This window comes from Myiozetetes cayanensis, unplaced genomic scaffold (genome assembly GCF_022539395.1).
Source record: "Myiozetetes cayanensis isolate MyiCay16 unplaced genomic scaffold, myiCay2020 scf6-25, whole genome shotgun sequence".
NCBI classification, from domain to species: Eukaryota; Metazoa; Chordata; class Aves; order Passeriformes; family Tyrannidae; genus Myiozetetes; species Myiozetetes cayanensis.
Genome location: NW_026087853.1, coordinates 19,832,084 through 19,850,728, shown reverse-complemented (window position 1 = coordinate 19,850,728; position 18,645 = coordinate 19,832,084). Strand labels below are relative to the sequence as shown.

At 40.2% G+C, this 18,645-nt stretch overlaps 1 protein-coding gene across 9 annotated transcripts in view; it reads left to right on the top strand.

Annotated features, from left to right (window-relative positions):
- NRXN3 (neurexin 3) overlaps positions 1–18,645 on the top strand; it is a 996,573-nt gene that overhangs the window by 308,423 nt on the left and 669,505 nt on the right. For all 9 annotated transcript variants that reach the window (XM_050335880.1, XM_050335881.1, XM_050335870.1 and 6 more), the window contains 2 exons: positions 6,567–7,005; positions 11,964–12,347. In XM_050335880.1, coding sequence (XP_050191837.1) covers positions 6,567–7,005; positions 11,964–12,347 — 823 coding nt within the window. The remainder of the gene's footprint in view (positions 1–6,566; positions 7,006–11,963; positions 12,348–18,645) is intronic.

Genomic DNA, 18,645 nt, shown 5'->3' with positions numbered 1-18,645 from the left:
TTAGGTGTTCTACTCACACTGCTCCTATTTTTAGTTGGGTGTTAAGCTTTGCCATCTGACCATCTAGGAGCCACTCTGGCCGTTACACTCACAGCATTTAAGTTAGGTAGAGGCCCCTTCGCAGCGACACACACCACTCTCACAGCTGTGAAACACAAGTTTCCTTACCAGATTGACTCTAGGTTTCCTGTTGCAGAGTCTTAAACCTCTGAATCCTTAAAATAATTTCATCTTGGTGCAATAACTAAATAACAAAATAACAGCTTGAGCTGGGTACCTCCACAGAGGGACCTTGAACAAAGGAATATGTGGGCCTTTATACTGTCACAATTAAGTGCACCAAAGTCTGGGGTCTCTGGCTCCTGCTGTGTCGCTGAGTGTCTGAGGATCTGGCTGGGCCACAGGTCCCTGTGACCTTTGTTGTGCAAAGGGCAAGCACTAGTTCGTGACCTCTCGTCTTAGGCTCCTGCCACCCAGAGCTCAGGCTCGACCTGCAGCTCGCACAGCAGCAGCACACCGAGCTCCCTGCACTGCATATATTCCTCAGTGCTGGGTGCACATGTATTCTTTGTTAAACATAATTGAGATGAAATGGGGAATTGCATTACTTTAGTTAGGATAGCACAAATCATATTTGAGTCTTACTTGTGGGGTTTCATTTACTTTTCATCAATGTTCGATGTATTGTTTTTCATGACAGGTAAATTAACTCTTTCAGTGTGGTGAATGGTGGTTGTACTTGTATATTATTTGAATACGGTTGTTTATCCCAGTGAGCCATCAAATATGTTTAGACCAGGTGTCCACAATCCACACATAGTTCTTTAAACAAGTGTAGTAGCTTTAGTTGCCCATCACTGAAGCCTTGGATTGCTTCATAGGTAGTCTGACCCAAACACAATGTAAAGCGCTGTTAACTAGTGTGTTTGTTTCTTCTTGCTCATCAGAGCAGGCTAGAAAAACACAGTTGTAATAAACCAGTGGGTAAACTATGATTTATTTTTTTTTTTAAGCTACAGAAACTTGTCTGGTTCAGTGCAGGTGCCTTTAAGGAGATCTCAGAAAGGTTCTAGTCTGAATGTCTTGCAGTTTTCCCTTCTGAGAATTGATATGGACAGTTGGTGAAGGGGGCAGCCTGTGACAGAAAAAAGCAAATTGTGAAACATAGAATAAAATAGGTGAAAGAACTGGCTGAACTTTGGAGGGGTTCTTCTTAGCTAGCTAAACATATGCAGTCTTCAGGTTGTTGCTCTTTTCCATCGTGATCATCTACTTCACCAGGTGATCAGCAGCCATTTCCCTTTGGAGCATGCCTGTGCCCAGCCTGCACTGGAAATCATGTTTCCTGCTTAATAGTACCAACTTGGAGAGACATTTTTATATTGGCTGCAGGCCAAGTTTAGCACATAATTTTTCCTCACTTTTTGTCATTCCCTCTCTGTCTGCAACTTCACTTGATTGCAAAGAGATGCTTTTCATCATTGTGAAAAGCCATCTGATTAGAGCTCTCATTAACCCATGAGTGAAACTTCTTATAAGGTTTAGCTGGAGAAATTCCTTGAATGCTTCAGAATTGCAAAGTTGCCATTTTTAAGAAAATGCAAAACTAGATTGCCTATTTGTTTTATCTCTGCCTGAAACAACCTCTTCTTTCTCAGCAGATTTATAGGAAACACAATTTAATGTTTTTTCCTTTTTTTCCCCCTCAAAATGTCATAGATGTCATGAAATTCTTGTGCTGATCATTAGGTCCATGGATATTTGGACTGTCCCATCCCTGACCATCCATTTATACTGGTCAAATTCATCAAACAAAGGCAGATTTGTTTAAAAGCAATTATTTAAAAGCAATCCTCATAGAAAAGGAAAAACCAATTTTTTCATTATTCTTGTTTAATTTTTGGAATATAAAGCAATTTAAAGATTGGAGGAATGACAGTTCCTTTTCAAATGCTCTGTGCATAGCTTTTGCTAGTAATTTCTTTTCCTCTTTCTATTTTCCACCTTCCTTCCCAAAATAACTGTAAAGTAGATGTGTATGTCTATATCAGAAATCCTGTCCTTGACTCCCTCAGACCTTCTCTGAGGGATACATATATCGGACACGGGATGAATTCAAGCTTGTCTCTATTTGAACAGGCGAGGTCGGGTTTGTTTAGGAAGCATCTGATAAAAATGGGTGTTGTTTCATTGCTTTGCTTACTTCTCAGTTGCTATGGAAGCCATGTCTCAGAGTGATACTAGAAGATCATGTTCAAGTGAGGGACAGCACTCTGAGTCAGTCATGGCCTTATTTGGAGTTAGAGGTGTGGGTTTCAATTAGTATTTTGGCATAGTGAAAAGCCCTCAAATTGGTTCAGAGGTTGCTCATGACACTGCAAGGTAGGAAGTGCTATGTAGATGGTAGATTCTTCTGGTGGCAGAAAGCTGCCTCAGTGAAACATGAAAATTTTTCTTCTCTGGCTTGCAGCAGGTAACTCTAAGGAACTAGTTCTTGAAGCTTATATATTTAAACTATAGAGTCAAGTTTTTTTGTCCAAGACTTTTTACTTACCTTCATTTTTAATATGTTGCAAGGTAGGATCACAAACACATTAAAAAAAAAAAATTTCACTGAAAGCACTGGTGATAAGTGACACCAGAATTGACAACAGCATCTACTCCTTTACCACATAGTTTTAACAATTGGGAAGAATGTGTTTCATCTGTCCTGGAAACTGCACTGAACCATCTGTTGATTTCATTAAAACACAAAGATTCATAGGTTATGAGGCCAGAAAGAGCCATTATGATAATCTAGGCTGATTTGCTCTATAATTAATTCCTGTCTCACAGTATCTTTTAGAGAAAACAAGATACTATTTTAATTTAAAATTTGCCAGTAGCAGAGAACACACCATAACCTGTAGTAAATTATTTCAGAAGCAAATTACCCTCATGTAAAAATAAGTCATAATATTTTAAAATGTGAATTGCTTTAACTTCAACGTGAACTGAAGAACCCTCTATTGCCACATTCCATTTTCTGCACAGGTACTCACAGATTGTAATCAGATCACCTTTCAACCTCTACCTATTAAATAGACTGAATTCGAAAGTTCTTCACTATGGGACATGCATTCCAGTCATTTAATTATATTCCCTTTTTTCATTCTTGAACCTTTGGTTTAACAATTGAACTGTGGTTATCAGAAGCTACCTTAGTATTTCTCTGTTCTTGCCAAGGATTTACTTTGGTTTTACACCCAAGGATTATTTTTATCCTTTTCTTTTATTGTGCTGAGAGTTCTGGTGTACCTGATTATATGCCAAGATATTAGTCCAAATGTATCTGTCAGTAATACAAGTTAGCTATGGAAATAGTTGTACTTTTTTCCTTAAACACAGGTGCTTTTTAGAGTTCTCAAGCTAGGTTGTTTTTGGTTTTTTTTCTTAAGAAAATAATTTAGAACAACAAACACTTGAATAGTGGAGGTTCTGATTAGGGTGGATCTGTTTCTTTGAAAAGATTGAATTCAGAAATCTTGTATCTATTCAACACCCTTTATCCTCTCTTCCTCAGGTCATCCTCTGTGCTTGTTTTCCCGGTCTGTCCTTTCAAACTTGCTCTCAGATTATTCATTGTTAGTGACTTTCTGGTTTATAACTAAGTATGTGTAATTTTCTCCAGTTCCTCTGAGAGTCTTCTGTCCCAAGGATTCTCCAGCTGTGCTACTGGTATGACTATTGAAATACGAGGCAGTTGGCATTAAACCTTGAATAAACCGAGAGGCAGACCCTCTGCATTTCTCCAGGAGAGATGGGAACTGTTACTTAAGTATCAAATACATCAAAGAGGGAGATGTAACCTGTGTGTGCCTCAGCTGTACGTGGAAGCTGCTCACTTAAATGTGATATTCCTTCTACCAGCAACCTGCAGAGGTTGCTGAAAACTTATTCCTGAGTCACGACTAGATACAACCCAGCACCAGCCATAAATCATATGCAGGCTATTTTGCTACCTGTCTGCTCCTCATTTATGGAAATTCTGGGTCAAGATATAGTTTAGAGGAGTGTTGGTTTGAGCAACTGTTATTAGTATCCTATAAGAGCACTTTTCCTATGTTAGGATCATTAAAGACACAGTTCATGCAGGCCAGGCATTCTCTTTCCCACCAAAGCAACTCCATACTGGGGTGAAACCAAAAATGGAGTATTGCACCAAAGCTGTAAACCCTAGTGGGCCTGAAGAATGGTCAATTCATATACCTAGTATGCTGTCTCCAGTAGTGGTGAGTGCTATTTTGGGGGAACGTGTGACCATGGCTGCTATCAAAGGTGCATTCCCTTATGCACCCATAGCATCCACTGCTATTAGTTTACGATTGTTAGAAGATCCATTCCTATCTTTTTGCTTTAGTATCAGTTTGTGTACTTGATGTCCATTTTTCATTCTAGTTCTTTTTGACCCTACTTCCATGACCTCCTGTGGCAGCAAGCTCCAGAAGTTCACTACCCTCTCTGTGAATAAGTACTTCTAAAAATCCATTTTAAACTGACTTCATACAAGTTTCAGCGGTGCCTCTAGTTCTATTACTGCTGGGTTTGGCACAGAGCAGTGCTACGTTAACCTTCTCCATCTTCTGTAAACTTGAATCGCATTTTCCTCAGTGCTCTCTCAGTATGAGCCTTGGCCTTTTCAGGCTATCCTCATAAAGTATCCCGCTCCATCCTCTTAGCTTTTCTATTTATTTTCCTCTTTTTCTTTGAGAAGCAGAGACTGGACTTCATGCAGTGCTCAGAACTAAAGTTGTCTGGCAAGAGGGGAGGCTGTAATGCATACCTTTGTTGTGTCAATGAAAGCACGTGTATGATCTGTCTAATGAGAGCATTTGACATGGTTAACCCATATCCATACAATGAAACTAATACAGTCCCAAATTTGAAAATGTATTTTATTCCTGTTTCAGCTATTAATAGACTTAATGTTTTTGAAGCCTGTGTGAGGGCAGAGCATTTTGTTGGGAATTGGAGTAAAACAAGCTACTGTGGGTCAACACTGTCCTCTGCTGGGAGGAACTACAGCTTTGTGCCATGTCTCCAAATGGGCTTTAATAGCTGGCTTCTCCTTTTGCTCTGTGTTTTGCCTTTGCGAAAGAAAATCTGATACTGTGCTGACTGCACTGGGGAAATTCTCCTTTAATGCTTAGTGAAAGCTGGATATTCTTTGCTTACTATGAATGTGTTGAATTGTGATTTCATTTACTTTTTTCATCCTGAAGTCACCTCATTTAGAAACTTATCCCTCATTTGCTTCTCTCACCTTTTAATATTTACAACATGCTCATTTCTCTGACTTCCCTGTCGTAATTGTAGAATCAACAATGCATATCTCCTTTCCCTTCTCTTTTCATAACAACTCATCCTGATAGCATTTTGAAAGCAGAAATCAAATGTGTATACACTATATGTATGAGACACAAAGTATTTTAAAATAATAGCTCCTTAGAAGAAATAAGAGTCTTCAGTAGTATCACAGAACATGAATTCAATAAAAATTGTGTTAGTTGCAGAAGTGCTTTTGCTTGCTGTGTATGCCAGTTCTCAGTTTAGGAAGCATGGAGAGGGTGGAGAGGAAGTACAGGTTTTAAATATTTTAGTTTTGTGCTTTCTTCAGTTCCTACCTCTGTGAGAATGGCATGGGGCAGAGAGGAGTCTGCTTTCCAGGAATTAATTCTGTACCTGAAAGAAAGAGAAGAGTAGGAGGTCTGGACTCCTGAGTAAGCCAGGCATGGTCAGGAGTGATTGCCTGTTTGGGATTTTTCTCTTGTCTAATTTCAATCCTTGTAGCAACTTAGAGTTCTGGTCCTTTACCCAGAGAGAGTGAGTTCAGGCACTGAATATGTATGAGTTTTTATGTGTTAGCACAGAGACTGAAGGTTTCTTGAAGTGAGGGTAAGCTATGCAGGTATTTCCATGGTAAATTTATGTGTGTAGTGATCTAGTGATCTAGATTCCTTGGTAAGAGAAATTTTAAGTCTTTGTTTATTTTTTTCTTTAGGAGCTACAGGGCAATCACTAACAGTGCACAGCAACTTGCTGAAATTTTTTTGCATCTCTCTCCTAGTAGTTAAGTAGGAATAATAGCAAAATGACAGTGGTGGTACTGAGTTCCCTGCTGTGGCTAGTAGAGATGGACATGGAGGTTACACTTTGTTATGTATTTTGTATGGGATTTATGCAAATATAACAGCATGATACCAGACACACACTGGATTTTTTGTACAAAAGCTCTTACAACCAAGTGGGCCTGTAGTAGAGTTAATTGTTCTTAGTGCCCTTCAGTTAAATATTTTCTTCTGACTGCTTATCTGATCTATAGTTACTGCAAAGTACCCGTTGCTGTCATTTCTACACACACTCCTGGTTCAGCTTTCTCCCTCTGTCTTGATGTTGGACTCTTGCACTGTTTCCTTTCTGCTCCCCCCTGCCTTTTGGGAGAAGTTCATCTCCCATGGCTGAAAGTAATTGGGGTATTTGTATTGTATGCAGGATTGATGTATGATGCTTTTCCTTGTGTCTGGCAGGTTGTTTATAAGAATAATGACATTCGTCTGGAGCTGTCTCGCTTGGCACGGATTGGTGATACTAAGATGAAGATCTACGGGGAAGTGAAATTCGTATGTGAAAACGTGGCTACACTGGATCCCATCAGCTTTGAGACACCTGAGGCCTATATTAGTCTGCCTAAATGGAATACCAAAAGGATGGGCTCTATCTCATTTGACTTCCGAACCACTGAACCTAATGGACTGATCCTTTTCACCCATGGCAAGCCTCAGGAGAGGAAAGATGCCAGAAGCCAGAAAAATACAAAGGTAGACTTCTTTGCAGTTGAGCTTCTAGATGGAAACCTCTACTTGCTGCTGGACATGGGTTCTGGGACCATCAAAGTCAAGGCCACACAGAAGAAAGCCAATGATGGAGAGTGGTATCATGTGGACATTCAACGAGATGGAAGATCAGGTAGAGTGATGACTTTTTCTTAAGCAGATTCATGTTTCAGGTTCAGACGTAGGGCTGTATATTAATTTTCAGAACCTTCAAAACCTGTCAGATATGAGTCACCTTCTTAAAAAGCTTAGTGCTACTCCAGTGATGTTTATCCAGCAAAGCAAAGATGTGGATGACTAGGTTTAGTGTGAACTTTGGATAGCACATCCAGAGGCAGTCTATTAATATTTTATTCACAATCCTTGGGTATTCTGGACCTATATTTGCAATTGCATGCATAGTTATAGTGATGAGTTCTTTATAGGCCATGGTAAGGTTTAATGTCTTCAGAACCATTGTTCTCACTTTGAGAAATTTCACTGATCTCCTTGGGATTTCTGCAGCTGGTGTCTTGTCATGAGGTAAATAAAAGTAATGGGCACAACCAGAAACAAAATTATGCCAACAAATCATTTTCATCCCATTCTGTTCTGGAGTTCAGGTTCTGTTCTATTTCCTTTAGTATCTTGTAGTTTTCGGTTAGGTTTCTTTACTCTTTTGGATGCCAAATTCTAGTCTTAAAATGAGTCAACATTCAGTGGATATTCCTTTTTTTTTCCTTGCAGCTTCTCATTTTCAATTATGTGTTTTAGTTTACTTCTAAAAATACACCTACCTTGCAATTACCAAGAGGTATTTTGTTTGTTTCTACTGCTGAATATCAAGCTAACATACTCGTGATGTGCTCTGAAATTGTGGAGAACAAAAATGATCAAATACTGCAATCTTGTGAATATGTGAACAATTGTAGTTGCATTTTTTTCTGAACCATTGGGATCTCAAAGCCTTCCCTTCAAAGGGAATGTTGCTTACATTTGCAAGTGGATTTGGGTTGTCTGGTGATCTCCATATGATAGTTTTAGATCCCTAACTTGATTTTTCCTGTTGCTGAATACCATCAGTACAAAGAACACAGTGCTAGAATTTTCTTCCCCTGAGTTTTTAAAAGAGCTGACTTTTAGATACCATGCAAGGCCTAGCTGTTTGAACAGGTCTTTGCCTGAAGCTGTTTTTTTCTTTGATGGTGTGAGGAGTTTCTTTGTATTTTGCGTGGTGTTCTACTGGGACTTAATATGTGTGGTTATATATTGCTATCTCCTAAAGACATCGATAGGAACATTTTACAAAGGAAACCATAAATAAATAAATGGAGCTTTGATTTCTTTAGAATTGCTAAAATTTAATTAACTTCCAAGGATAAACTCAATTAGTTGCATTCAGTACTGACTTCAGCTTTGCTTGCTCACTTGGGAACTGTCTCATCCCTGAAGAGACAACTGCAGAGAGAGAAGAAAAGAAATGACACTGGACTCTCCACAAAGAATGTTTGTAAAACTCTAGGAAGAGGAACACACGTTCATTTAAACTAGGAGGGTGTGATAGACAGCATTGCTGCTTGATGAACGAAACTTAAGACTGACTTCTTTGTCACTTGGCAGGGAGATTTGTGATGTTCTGGACACTGATTAGAGGTAACAAATTCTGAATTAGAAACACTTTCCTGAACAAGAAGGAACATGTTTGTATGTTCTTGTCTTTTTTTTTTTTTTTTTTTTTTTTAAAGTGTATTTTCTGCTGACAATGAATACTTGGTTAATGATCCTAGTGACTGATGTCTTGTGTCTCAAGAAAACCAGGATACTGGCACTCTTTTCTTTACATCATGCCCTTTAGCAAGCATCAGTCACTCTTATTCAGTGACACTTGTGGTAGACATGAGAAAGGAGTTCTGGATCCAAAACTTCAGGTTCTGCTGAGCTTAGTAAAATAGCCCAAAAATCCAAATATTCCCTAGTGCGATGCACTAAAGCAGGAGCACTAGCACTGTGAGAGCTTGGCAGTCATGCTCAGATAACCTCTGGCACCTCTAGTCCCCTTAGGCCTTGTGTATGCTTTGGTCTGTGCTAGGTACCAGAGCAAGAAAAGCTGTTTTCATTTCTCTACTCTGACAAAAGCTGGTAGCATGGACATGGGCACCTAGCATCCTCTAACCTTTCTGTCCTTGGGGAAAGCTCCCACAAAGTGCTCACAAAACCTGTCACAGTTTCTAGCTGGGGAACTGGGAGCTTATTAGACAATGTTTTCAGCAGATCATCAGCTACACAACATACCTGATGTCCCACCCACTCAGACACTAAAAATCTTGCTGGAAGGTTTAATGTACAGTTGCATTAGTGCACTTCTTTGTATGCCAGCTCTACCCTCAGTAACTGTGGTGTTTCGGTCTGTTGATTCTTTAATCTTGCACAAAGTGCTAAAGGCACTGGAAAGCAGATGCTTGGGTGCTTCTGATATCTTAAGATGCACTGGGGTCGACTTGGATCACTCTAAACAGAGTTGCAAATGTGGGACTTGGGGGTGGTAGGTGGGGAAGGATGTCAGCTCATGCGCTCCTTCCTAGGGTCAATTCAGAATTTTTCCATTTTGGCAGTTGGCCTTAAAAATTCTCTGCATCCAAACTAGTACCATCTCCTTACAGGAATTGTTGCAGGGTAAGAAACACTGACAGAATGTTTAGATTTCTGTCTAGCCTATTTCCGTTCATAATCTCACCATCTTTCTCCAGGTTTTATACTTCTTGGTATCCCACATTTCTTGTCTTTTAGGGGGTTTCTCTTTACCTTTGTGGCTCTTGCAGGTGATATTTTTTAACTCTGTAGTACCAGCTGTCTAGAGCTCAGCATTCCAGTATTTCTACAGGCTACTTTTGAGAAGTAGCAGCAGAGATGCTGGAGGGGGACTGCAGTTCTATGGCTCTGTGACACACTGCCTGTGCGACTGTATGTGTATTGTCACATATTGTCTTTTCTTACTTTGTAAAAGAGAAAATGCCTGTGGTGCTGCAGCTTGTTTTTTGCAAAATGATTCATCAAATAACTTTTATTCTCTTTGAGCCTTTAATCTGTAATGCCTTGTGTTGCTTCTGACACTCTGCTGCCTCTGACATTATTCCTCAATTACTCCTGAACATCACACACATGAAATACCTTGTGTCTGTGTCATACATGCCATTCTCTTAAGAAGACACCTATTACAGCTGAAAAAAAAGTGTGTGTACGTGTCTGTACTTTCTCACAGAGATACAAAGTAGGACTAATTCTATTAACTCTCACACCTTATTTTAGGGGTGTAGATAAAAATGCAGTGATGTGGAATTAATCTTAGAGCTTGGATAAGTGTCTCTGAAGACAGACTCTCTTAATGACAAGGCAATTGGATGTGATGATTTATAGCTAGGGAGAGTGAATTGCTGATTTTTAGATGAGTGTCTGATGGGCAGATGTCCCTATCACAAAAGCTGCTGAATGCTCTTCAGAAGAGTACACTGCTCTGGGATGTGAGAGATGGGCATTATGTTTCCCGTTTTTCTTTGGATGCACTGTCTGACTTTAAACAAATAATTTTGCTTTTCTGTATCTGCTTCATATATTCTGATTTATTTATGTATAATATGTTCTGATTGTTTTATGTGCTGGGACAATTTCTTGAAATATATAGGAATGGTCTCAATGCAGTATGCCCACATATTGCTTGGAGCATATGGAAGCTACCAAAGTTTTAATAGTAACTGTTCTTCAGAGATAACCTCTGTCTCTCTCTACCTCAGTTTTCCTGTTTATGATGTGGAAATTAGAAAACTTTCTTTGTAAAACCACACTGCCGCTTGCTCACTTCGCCTCCCACTCCCTCCTGTGGCAGGCTGGGGAGGAGAATTGGAGGCATAGAAGGTGAAGGTCATGGTTGGGACAAGAACAATTTACTGGAAACGACAATGAAATAACAGTAGCAGCAACAATATTGGCAACAAAAGTGTACAAAAGAGTGATTCTCATGCAAAAGTGCTCATCATGGAGCTTGACCTGAGTGCAACCATGCCAGCCTGACCACCCCCTCTGGCTGGGGACTAGCACCATGCCACCATTCCCTCTGGCTTGGAACCATTGTTGCCTTGTTACTCCGTCTACTTGACTGGAAGGAACACACTTACTTGACTGGAAGGAACACACTTGCTTGACTGGAGGGAACCCTTCTCCTGGCAAGAGAGGCCCTTTTGCTCACCCCTGTCAATGATGTGAGATTCCCCCTCCTGGCTACTGCAGAAATTAACCCTGTCCTGGCTGGAACCAGGACATCTTACTGCAACTTGTGATCAGCATCTCTTGTCACTGTAAGCTCACAGTGCTAACTTGTGTTCAGATTGTTACCTGCCTTATCTCCAAGTCCTTCCTGCAGAGTTGCTCCTTAGCCAGCTGATCTGCAGCCTATACTTGCATATGAGGCTATTCTGACCCCGCTGTAGGACTTTGTATTGTTTGTTTTTGATTTACATCCAATATTGCTATCAGTCCTTTGATCCACCTTGTAAAGGTTTCTCTGAATGGTAGCCCAGTGCTTCCTCCAATACATCAACCATTCTCCTCAAGCTGATGTCACCTACAAGCCTGATGATGTCTATTTGGTTCCATCATCCAGACCCAGGTTTGGAGGTACTGATTAAGTGTTTTCTGAAGGACCTATGTAGTGTGAATTAATATTCTTTGCTTATCTTTTTGTCTCTCCAGTCATGTATCAAATTCCTGTATGTTCTCAGTAAGTCTTTGCTTTACTGGATGAATACTACTGAATAATGCTCAGTTTTTACATATTATTTAGCCATAGCACTGTTATGCTTCTGACTTTATAATGCAGTTTGGGATACAGGCACATGATCTGCAGTCAGTGCAGGGAAGTACTTAGGACCTGTAGTTCAAGAGGAGGCAGAACTGTGTGAGAGACACACAGCTAACATATCTGTTAGAATTGCATTTGGGTAGGGAGGAACCTTCACTCTCCTCTGCTGAATATTAAACCTCACTCAGTTATTGGAAAAAAGTGAGCTAAACTATGACTGTAATTGAAAGTATTGATGTCTTCTTGTCTCCCTCATTTAGGTACTATATCAGTGAACAGCAGACGCACCCCATTCACCGCTAGTGGGGAGAGCGAGATCCTAGATCTGGAAGGTGACATGTACCTTGGTGGGCTGCCTGAGAACCGGGCAGGACTCATCCTTCCCACAGAGCTCTGGACAGCAATGCTGAACTACGGCTATGTCGGCTGTATCCGAGACTTGTTCATTGATGGAAGAAGCAAGAACATCCGGCAGCTGGCAGAGGCGCAGAATGCTGCGGGAGTCAAGTCCTCCTGCTCCCGCCTCAGCACCAAGCAGTGCGACAGCTACCCGTGTAAGAATAATGCAGTGTGCAAGGATGGCTGGAACCGCTTCATCTGTGACTGCACTGGCACTGGCTATTGGGGTAGAACATGTGAGCGAGGTAAGTTGAGTTTTCTGACCTCAGTTACACAAAGCTGAAAGTGTACACGAGAATGCGAACAAAATCCAGTGTTACCATGAGATTTTCCCCTGCCCTTGTTCATCTCCCAGTGCTAAATTCCAGTCCCCACATGCAGAAGACTTTCTTCCCTGATTGTTTCCTTCCAGTTTTTCCACCTTCATTTCGTAAACTTACTTTGCCGCTTCACTCCCTAAACCTTCTGAAGACCTTGCCTTCAGGTTCCAGAGTTTCTTTGGCTAAGTATGGTTTGTGTCCTGAGGCAGAAAATGCAGATGCATGTGAGAAGTCTCAAACAATTTTATGGAAGCACTCTCAAGTGTGAACTTAAATTATGGAGATTTTTCTTGCATGGGACAGATGATGAATACTATTTCTATCCAGTCTTCCTCTTTTTTTGTGTGTGGTAGGATTTCCTTGATGGCTGTTTATGGGTAAAGCCAGCTAATGAGATGGTTTTAACAAATTGTGTCTCTGAGTTCACCTCTGATAAGGTAAATCTGTATGGGATTGGTGGAAGATTATCTGCATCTTATTTGTACTCATCCTGAATGGTGATTTAAAGACATGTAATTGGAAATATGAGGCCCAAGTGCTGGTAGGCAGGCAAAACTTTGTATGTGTTATAGACCATATGGAAAAGAATTTATTAGTGTAAGATATCTGAACTGTGTATTTCTCAAAGTATACAGGTGATTCCATTAATTGTTGTTATCCTTACTGTGCTGGTGCCATCAGAATGAGGTAGATGAGTGGTTTTAAGGAAAGAGATAAAGGTTAGATCACTTAGAAAAGAAAATACTCCCTAATGGGTGTTTTCTATATTGAAACCAAACATTCTGTTAGTATTTGGCCATTAGAACTGCATTTGGGCTGAACTGCATTCACAGTACACCCAAGAATTAACTATAAACGATGAGCAGAGTCCTAAGGCTTTCAGGTCCTTCTTTCTGTCACCTCACTTGGCACCATGGCTATAGCACATGTCTTAGAATTGGAAATTCAGATAGTTTTGGGCTTCTGCCGTAAATATTTGAGCAGCTCCTTTCCCACTCAGTGTCTGCCTTATGCATTTTTAATATTGATCGTAATAGCATGCCACTTATGAGAAAGAGCATGTAAATTAGGTACATAAAATATTAGGCAGAATTGAGACTTGTAGTTCATTTACTCTCCAGAGGACTTTCTCTTTGCAGAAAGTTTTTGTTAATGACCAAAGATTTTATGGGATTTTTAGGTTTTACAGCACACGATCTGTGATTGTTCATAAAGCTGCTCACAACCAGCAAGTTGTAAGTTGCCAGTAAAGCATCAACACTGACCAGGAGTTTCTGGACTCTGGCTCATGTCTATCTCCTGGACCTGGCTCTCAGAAGAGAATGCAAAGCTAAACAGTGACATAAAGAACAGGATTCATCTCATGTAACTTTAGTTATCTATAGTGTTAGCTTTTACTTCTTTTATTGTCAGTGAAAAGAAATCAGTAGGTTAAAGGCATTGTAAGCATTTTAATATGGGAGAAATGAATGTCAAGTCTGGCCTGAGATCCGTAACTTGGCTATGCTGTGATGAGCATCAGTCTGAATTAGAAGGATTCATTTTTGAATGAATGTCTACTGTGGGAATGATAAATATATTTTAGATTAAGAGCGTATCTAAGATTAACAAAACTGTGATATTGTAGTTCAGGACAACATAAAAGATGTATGCAAAAGTTCCAATACTGAGAAACTCATTTTATCTGTAACCAGAAACTATAGACCCATTACTTGTTTAGTCCCAGTGTCAGGCAAAACATGGCCGTAATGCTTGATGTTCCTTGGCAACACAAGAAGCGTCTCACAGGAATAAATATTTGAGACTGGTTAAACAAAAAAAGTTGTACAGGTTGAAGTGGATTTGACTCCAGAGCATTTATTGTGTTGTTACATAACAGCCTCATACTGCTCTGATACAACTGCTTGATGTCAGACAACTGATGTCAGATTTTGCCTCTGTGATCAGAAGCATTACAGGCTACCAATGATACTTTTAATTCTCGTGAGCTGACACCCAAGGATTATTGGAAGTCCTGACTTCAACTGGCCTGTGATCCAAATACTGTTGGAAGGAGAAAAGTTGAAATGCAGACTGAGAATGGAATCAAAGTGAGAGATGCTGCCATGCCACAGTGGCACTAGTGCATAGTGACTAATGAGCTGCCACAGGACAGGGGCAGCCAGGCTGGTGTGTAAGGGGAGGGATGAAGACGGAACAGGCTACATCTTTTAATATAGGACATCTACTGAGCCACTTTTCCAGTCTGCCATCTATCACTCTCACTTTAGTTGGTTCTTACACTTCTGTCCTGTTAAAAGAGGAGTGTAACTCCTGCAGCTCAAGATGCAGAATAAAGGCTTAAGGGGCAGGGGAGCTTGAATAAAGGATCTTCTGTGATTGGTGACTATCTGGAAAACCACTCTTTATCACAAAGAAAAGCATATACTTAACATTTAGTTAAAGTACTAAGAATAGGAAGGACTTATGCACAGCTTTAGGAAAAAAAGCAGATGATTCAGGTGTTATTGATGGTAAAGTCTATCTCCCACTTTGCAGGTATAGGGTTTCTACATTTATAATGCTGCATTTCTCATGCATTTTATAATTTATCATGTGATGGACCATTATATATTTAAAAAGGACTCAAAAATTGATTGTGTTGGTTAAAAAAGAGGTTTGGGTTCCTTTTATTCCTGGTGAAACAAAACAAATACACAGTATTCAGGAAGTCACCTCTATCTAAAGCTTGTGGGAGTTTGTCTTGTCAGTGAAGTAACAGCCAGTTACAGTGGATGCAACATGGACTTTGGTTGCAGTGATCTGCTCAGGCAATGGAGACAGAGAAACCTTGCTGTGACAGGAGTTTGATAGGACACAGAACAGAGAACTGCTGCCAAGGCCTCACATTCATTCTTACAATTCCAGTACCTAATAATTCATTTGGTATTGGCAGTGATGTAAGCAGACAAAAGTGTTTTCCATCTTGAAGTGTCATAATTTCTAATAGTACTGTAGTTTCTCCTTGGGATAATTGAAATTTCACAGAAGAGATGTTGTGAGACATGGAAAAGACCAGATTGTGCTGAGAGGACAGGAAAGTGCAGCAGGGTTCATGGGCCAGACATGCTCAGTGCCAGGCTGTGAGGCTAAGCAAAGGCAGCAGCAAATTCCCATTTCACACCTTCCACCACAGGCTGTGCTGACCAGGTAACACACTGCTAGTTATTTATTTTCTTAAATCCTTACTTTCTATCTTCTACCATTTTTCCATAATGGTTCTCTTCTAACCAGTCTAACTCAGTGTGGCAATATTGGAAATCATATGTGAGAAGAGTCTTTTTAAACCATTGTGAAAATTAAGGAGCTGCTATAAACAAAAATTGAATGAGTTTCTGAAATGAGAGATTCCAGAGCAGCTCTTGGAAGAAAGCAATGGTGTGGCTGTCCACCAGGCCAGGAAATAACACTGTTGGCTTTGCAAATAGAATGAACTATCATGGCCTGCTTCTTTAGATGCCTTGGATAAGTACTCGTAGGATAAAAAAGTAGAAGCCTGTCAATGAGGACTTGTACTAAACGTCTCCATTCCCTATGCAGTCAGAGAAGGGAGTTAGTTGCTTCTCAGGAGAAATCCAAAGCAATAACATCATGTGCTTGCCTCCTTTTGCTGATTTGCCTGTTTCCTTTTATTGCTTATGTGGAGATTCTGGTCTGATAATTCAGTATTGCTGCACTCTAGAAGCTGATTCCCTGTGCTGCAAAGGAACTAACAGTGCCAAATTCTGAGGCTGATGGACTGACAAAAAAGGGGATGTCTTGTCTGGGAGGCGTGGGGGGCACAATGCAGAGAAATAAATAGAAGCTAATAGACAAAACACAATTCCTCCTGTAATTCATGCTCTGACTGCCTTGCAGTGTGGTCACAATTTCACCTTCCCCTACTCCCTGAGCTCTCTTGCAGTCCTGTTATATATGGTAAAGAGAAAGATTTGATCATGTTAGAAAGACTCCTAAAATGAATGGTAGCTTTTGGTTGTCTCTTAAAGGAAGGGTGGGCACAATGAAGTGGAAGGTATAATTGCAAGTGCATACTGAGACTCTGTACTGAGTTTGCTAGCCTTGGGCTGTGATGTTCTGGTCATTAGGGAAAAACTTGGTGCCTGTACTGTTGGTAGTACTTAATAATTCTTGCATCCTGGGGTTTTAGAAATAATAGAGTACCAGAGAAATATCTGCAGTGCAGTGTCTCTGTTCTGAAGTATCTTGTTTTAACAGGTCTGCTGTTTTGCTAGTTAGTTTGAAATGAAGGACCTAAAATATGTGAAATCCCCTGGGCATACTACCCAAATGCTTTCTGATCATCAGACTTTGGGCAAGCTTTGAGAGAGTTGACAAAAAGGTTCCTCCAATGCAATGGGATGCTTCCTCCTGTTGCCTGTGAGCTGCCTTCCCAAACTGAACACAGTAGAAATTAGGGTGAGTTGCAAGTCTTGACAGCAAAAAGGGTTGAAGGGCTGTTGCAGACATGCAGGAGGGTGGAAAGGGTAGGTTAGTGCAGCTACTGTGAAGCATCTTTTGTGTTTTTTTTAAGTACTTAAATGTCTTCTTTACCCTTTGCCTTCCAATTTGTAAGCATTTGACATTGTTTGCAACATCAGGTCACTGCAACTGCCTGTTAATTGAACTTCAGATGTTAGAGGTAGGAGCTGGGGTCTGGCTCATGGAGGATGAGATACTACTTTGCTGTGATTCTAAAGTACTCCTCACAAGTTGTGGACTTTTCCTAAAAGAACCCCAAAGCCCTGGCATTAAACAAACGGAGGAGGGAATTGGGTGTTGTATTCAAATTAGCTATTTTCTGTAGCTGCAGTGAAAATGCCATGTGCTCAAAAAGATGCATGAGGCCTGCTCGGTGGATCCTAAAACCTCTGCATGCTTTCCTTCTACTGAAACACTGTGAGAGGGATTGCAGAGGACAAAAGCCCAGGAAGGACACAGAGCAAAAGACAACTGAAAATCAGATAATTTTAGGCCAGTGAAAATCAAATGTTGTTGATCACTTACTTTTTAATGCTTTCTCCTACTTAATTGACTTTGGTGCGTTTTTGTTTCTTTGTTGTTTGTGGGTTTTGTTTGTTTTGGTGTTTGTTTTTTGTTGTTGGGGGTTTTTTTAGGGGTTGTTTTTTGCATATACTGATAATATTGGAAAAGCCAGGTTGGTATGAAACTTCTGACCATTTAAGACTGAAAAAAAAAGGACAATGAAGTTTAGATGTTAAACCTCCAAAGTTAATTGCTCAGAACTGGAAGTAGCATGAGTCGTTTCCAGGTAAGGAACTGCACCCCATATTCATTGTAGCAAGACAGAAATATCCCATTCCAGTTCTTCTCCCAAAGGCTGGAACCAGGGGTCCTTCCTATTTGTGTTTGCTCATGGATGAACAACTAACACCTTGAGCAAACCAGGCTTTTCCTGTGTTATGTGACACAGTGTCTCTGAGCAGCGACATACCTGCTGGTAACAACACTGATGTTGAGCACAGGGCTACACATTTTATTATCTGCCACGTATCTTTGCAGCAGTGTTTACTGAGAATGACAGTAGACATCTGTCCATTATGTATGCAATAAAGGGAGATGTTGCAAAATTACTGGTAATAAGAAATGCTACAAAATCATTTACTACATAGTATAAGTTCTGCATGTTTTGCTGTCTCAAGTGCAGGTATCAGCACAATTACTTCTTTGTTTTAGTGAAGATGTTTGATGACAGTTACGACTTTGAAGGTTTACTTAAAACAACTCAAATGTGTTATTGCATTTTGGACTGTTAAGACCTGCTACTCATGAGATGTGCTAACTCCAGTAAGGACAATGCAACCACGGTGGGGCTTGTAAGGGAAGAGAAAGACTATTAAAGAAAAATTTCAAAGTCTCTCTCTTCTGTGGATTTATACTGAGATTCTTACCACACATTATAACTTTTTTGTCCATAGATGTATATATTAAGTCAAAAGCCACTCTGAATATATTTGCTCTATAACTGCAAGCAACTGTGTTTGTTGCCTTGTAATGCCTTTGTGATATCCTCAGTACAGAAGAGAGTGCAGTTAATTCTAAAGTCAAGGTGATTTCCATTTGGGGAAAGACAATTTCATGGTCTTTATGCTGTTGAACTTTAACTTCGAAGAGTCTCATCGATGTGATAATCTCCAACAGCATCTGCTGAGCAGCTGGAAAA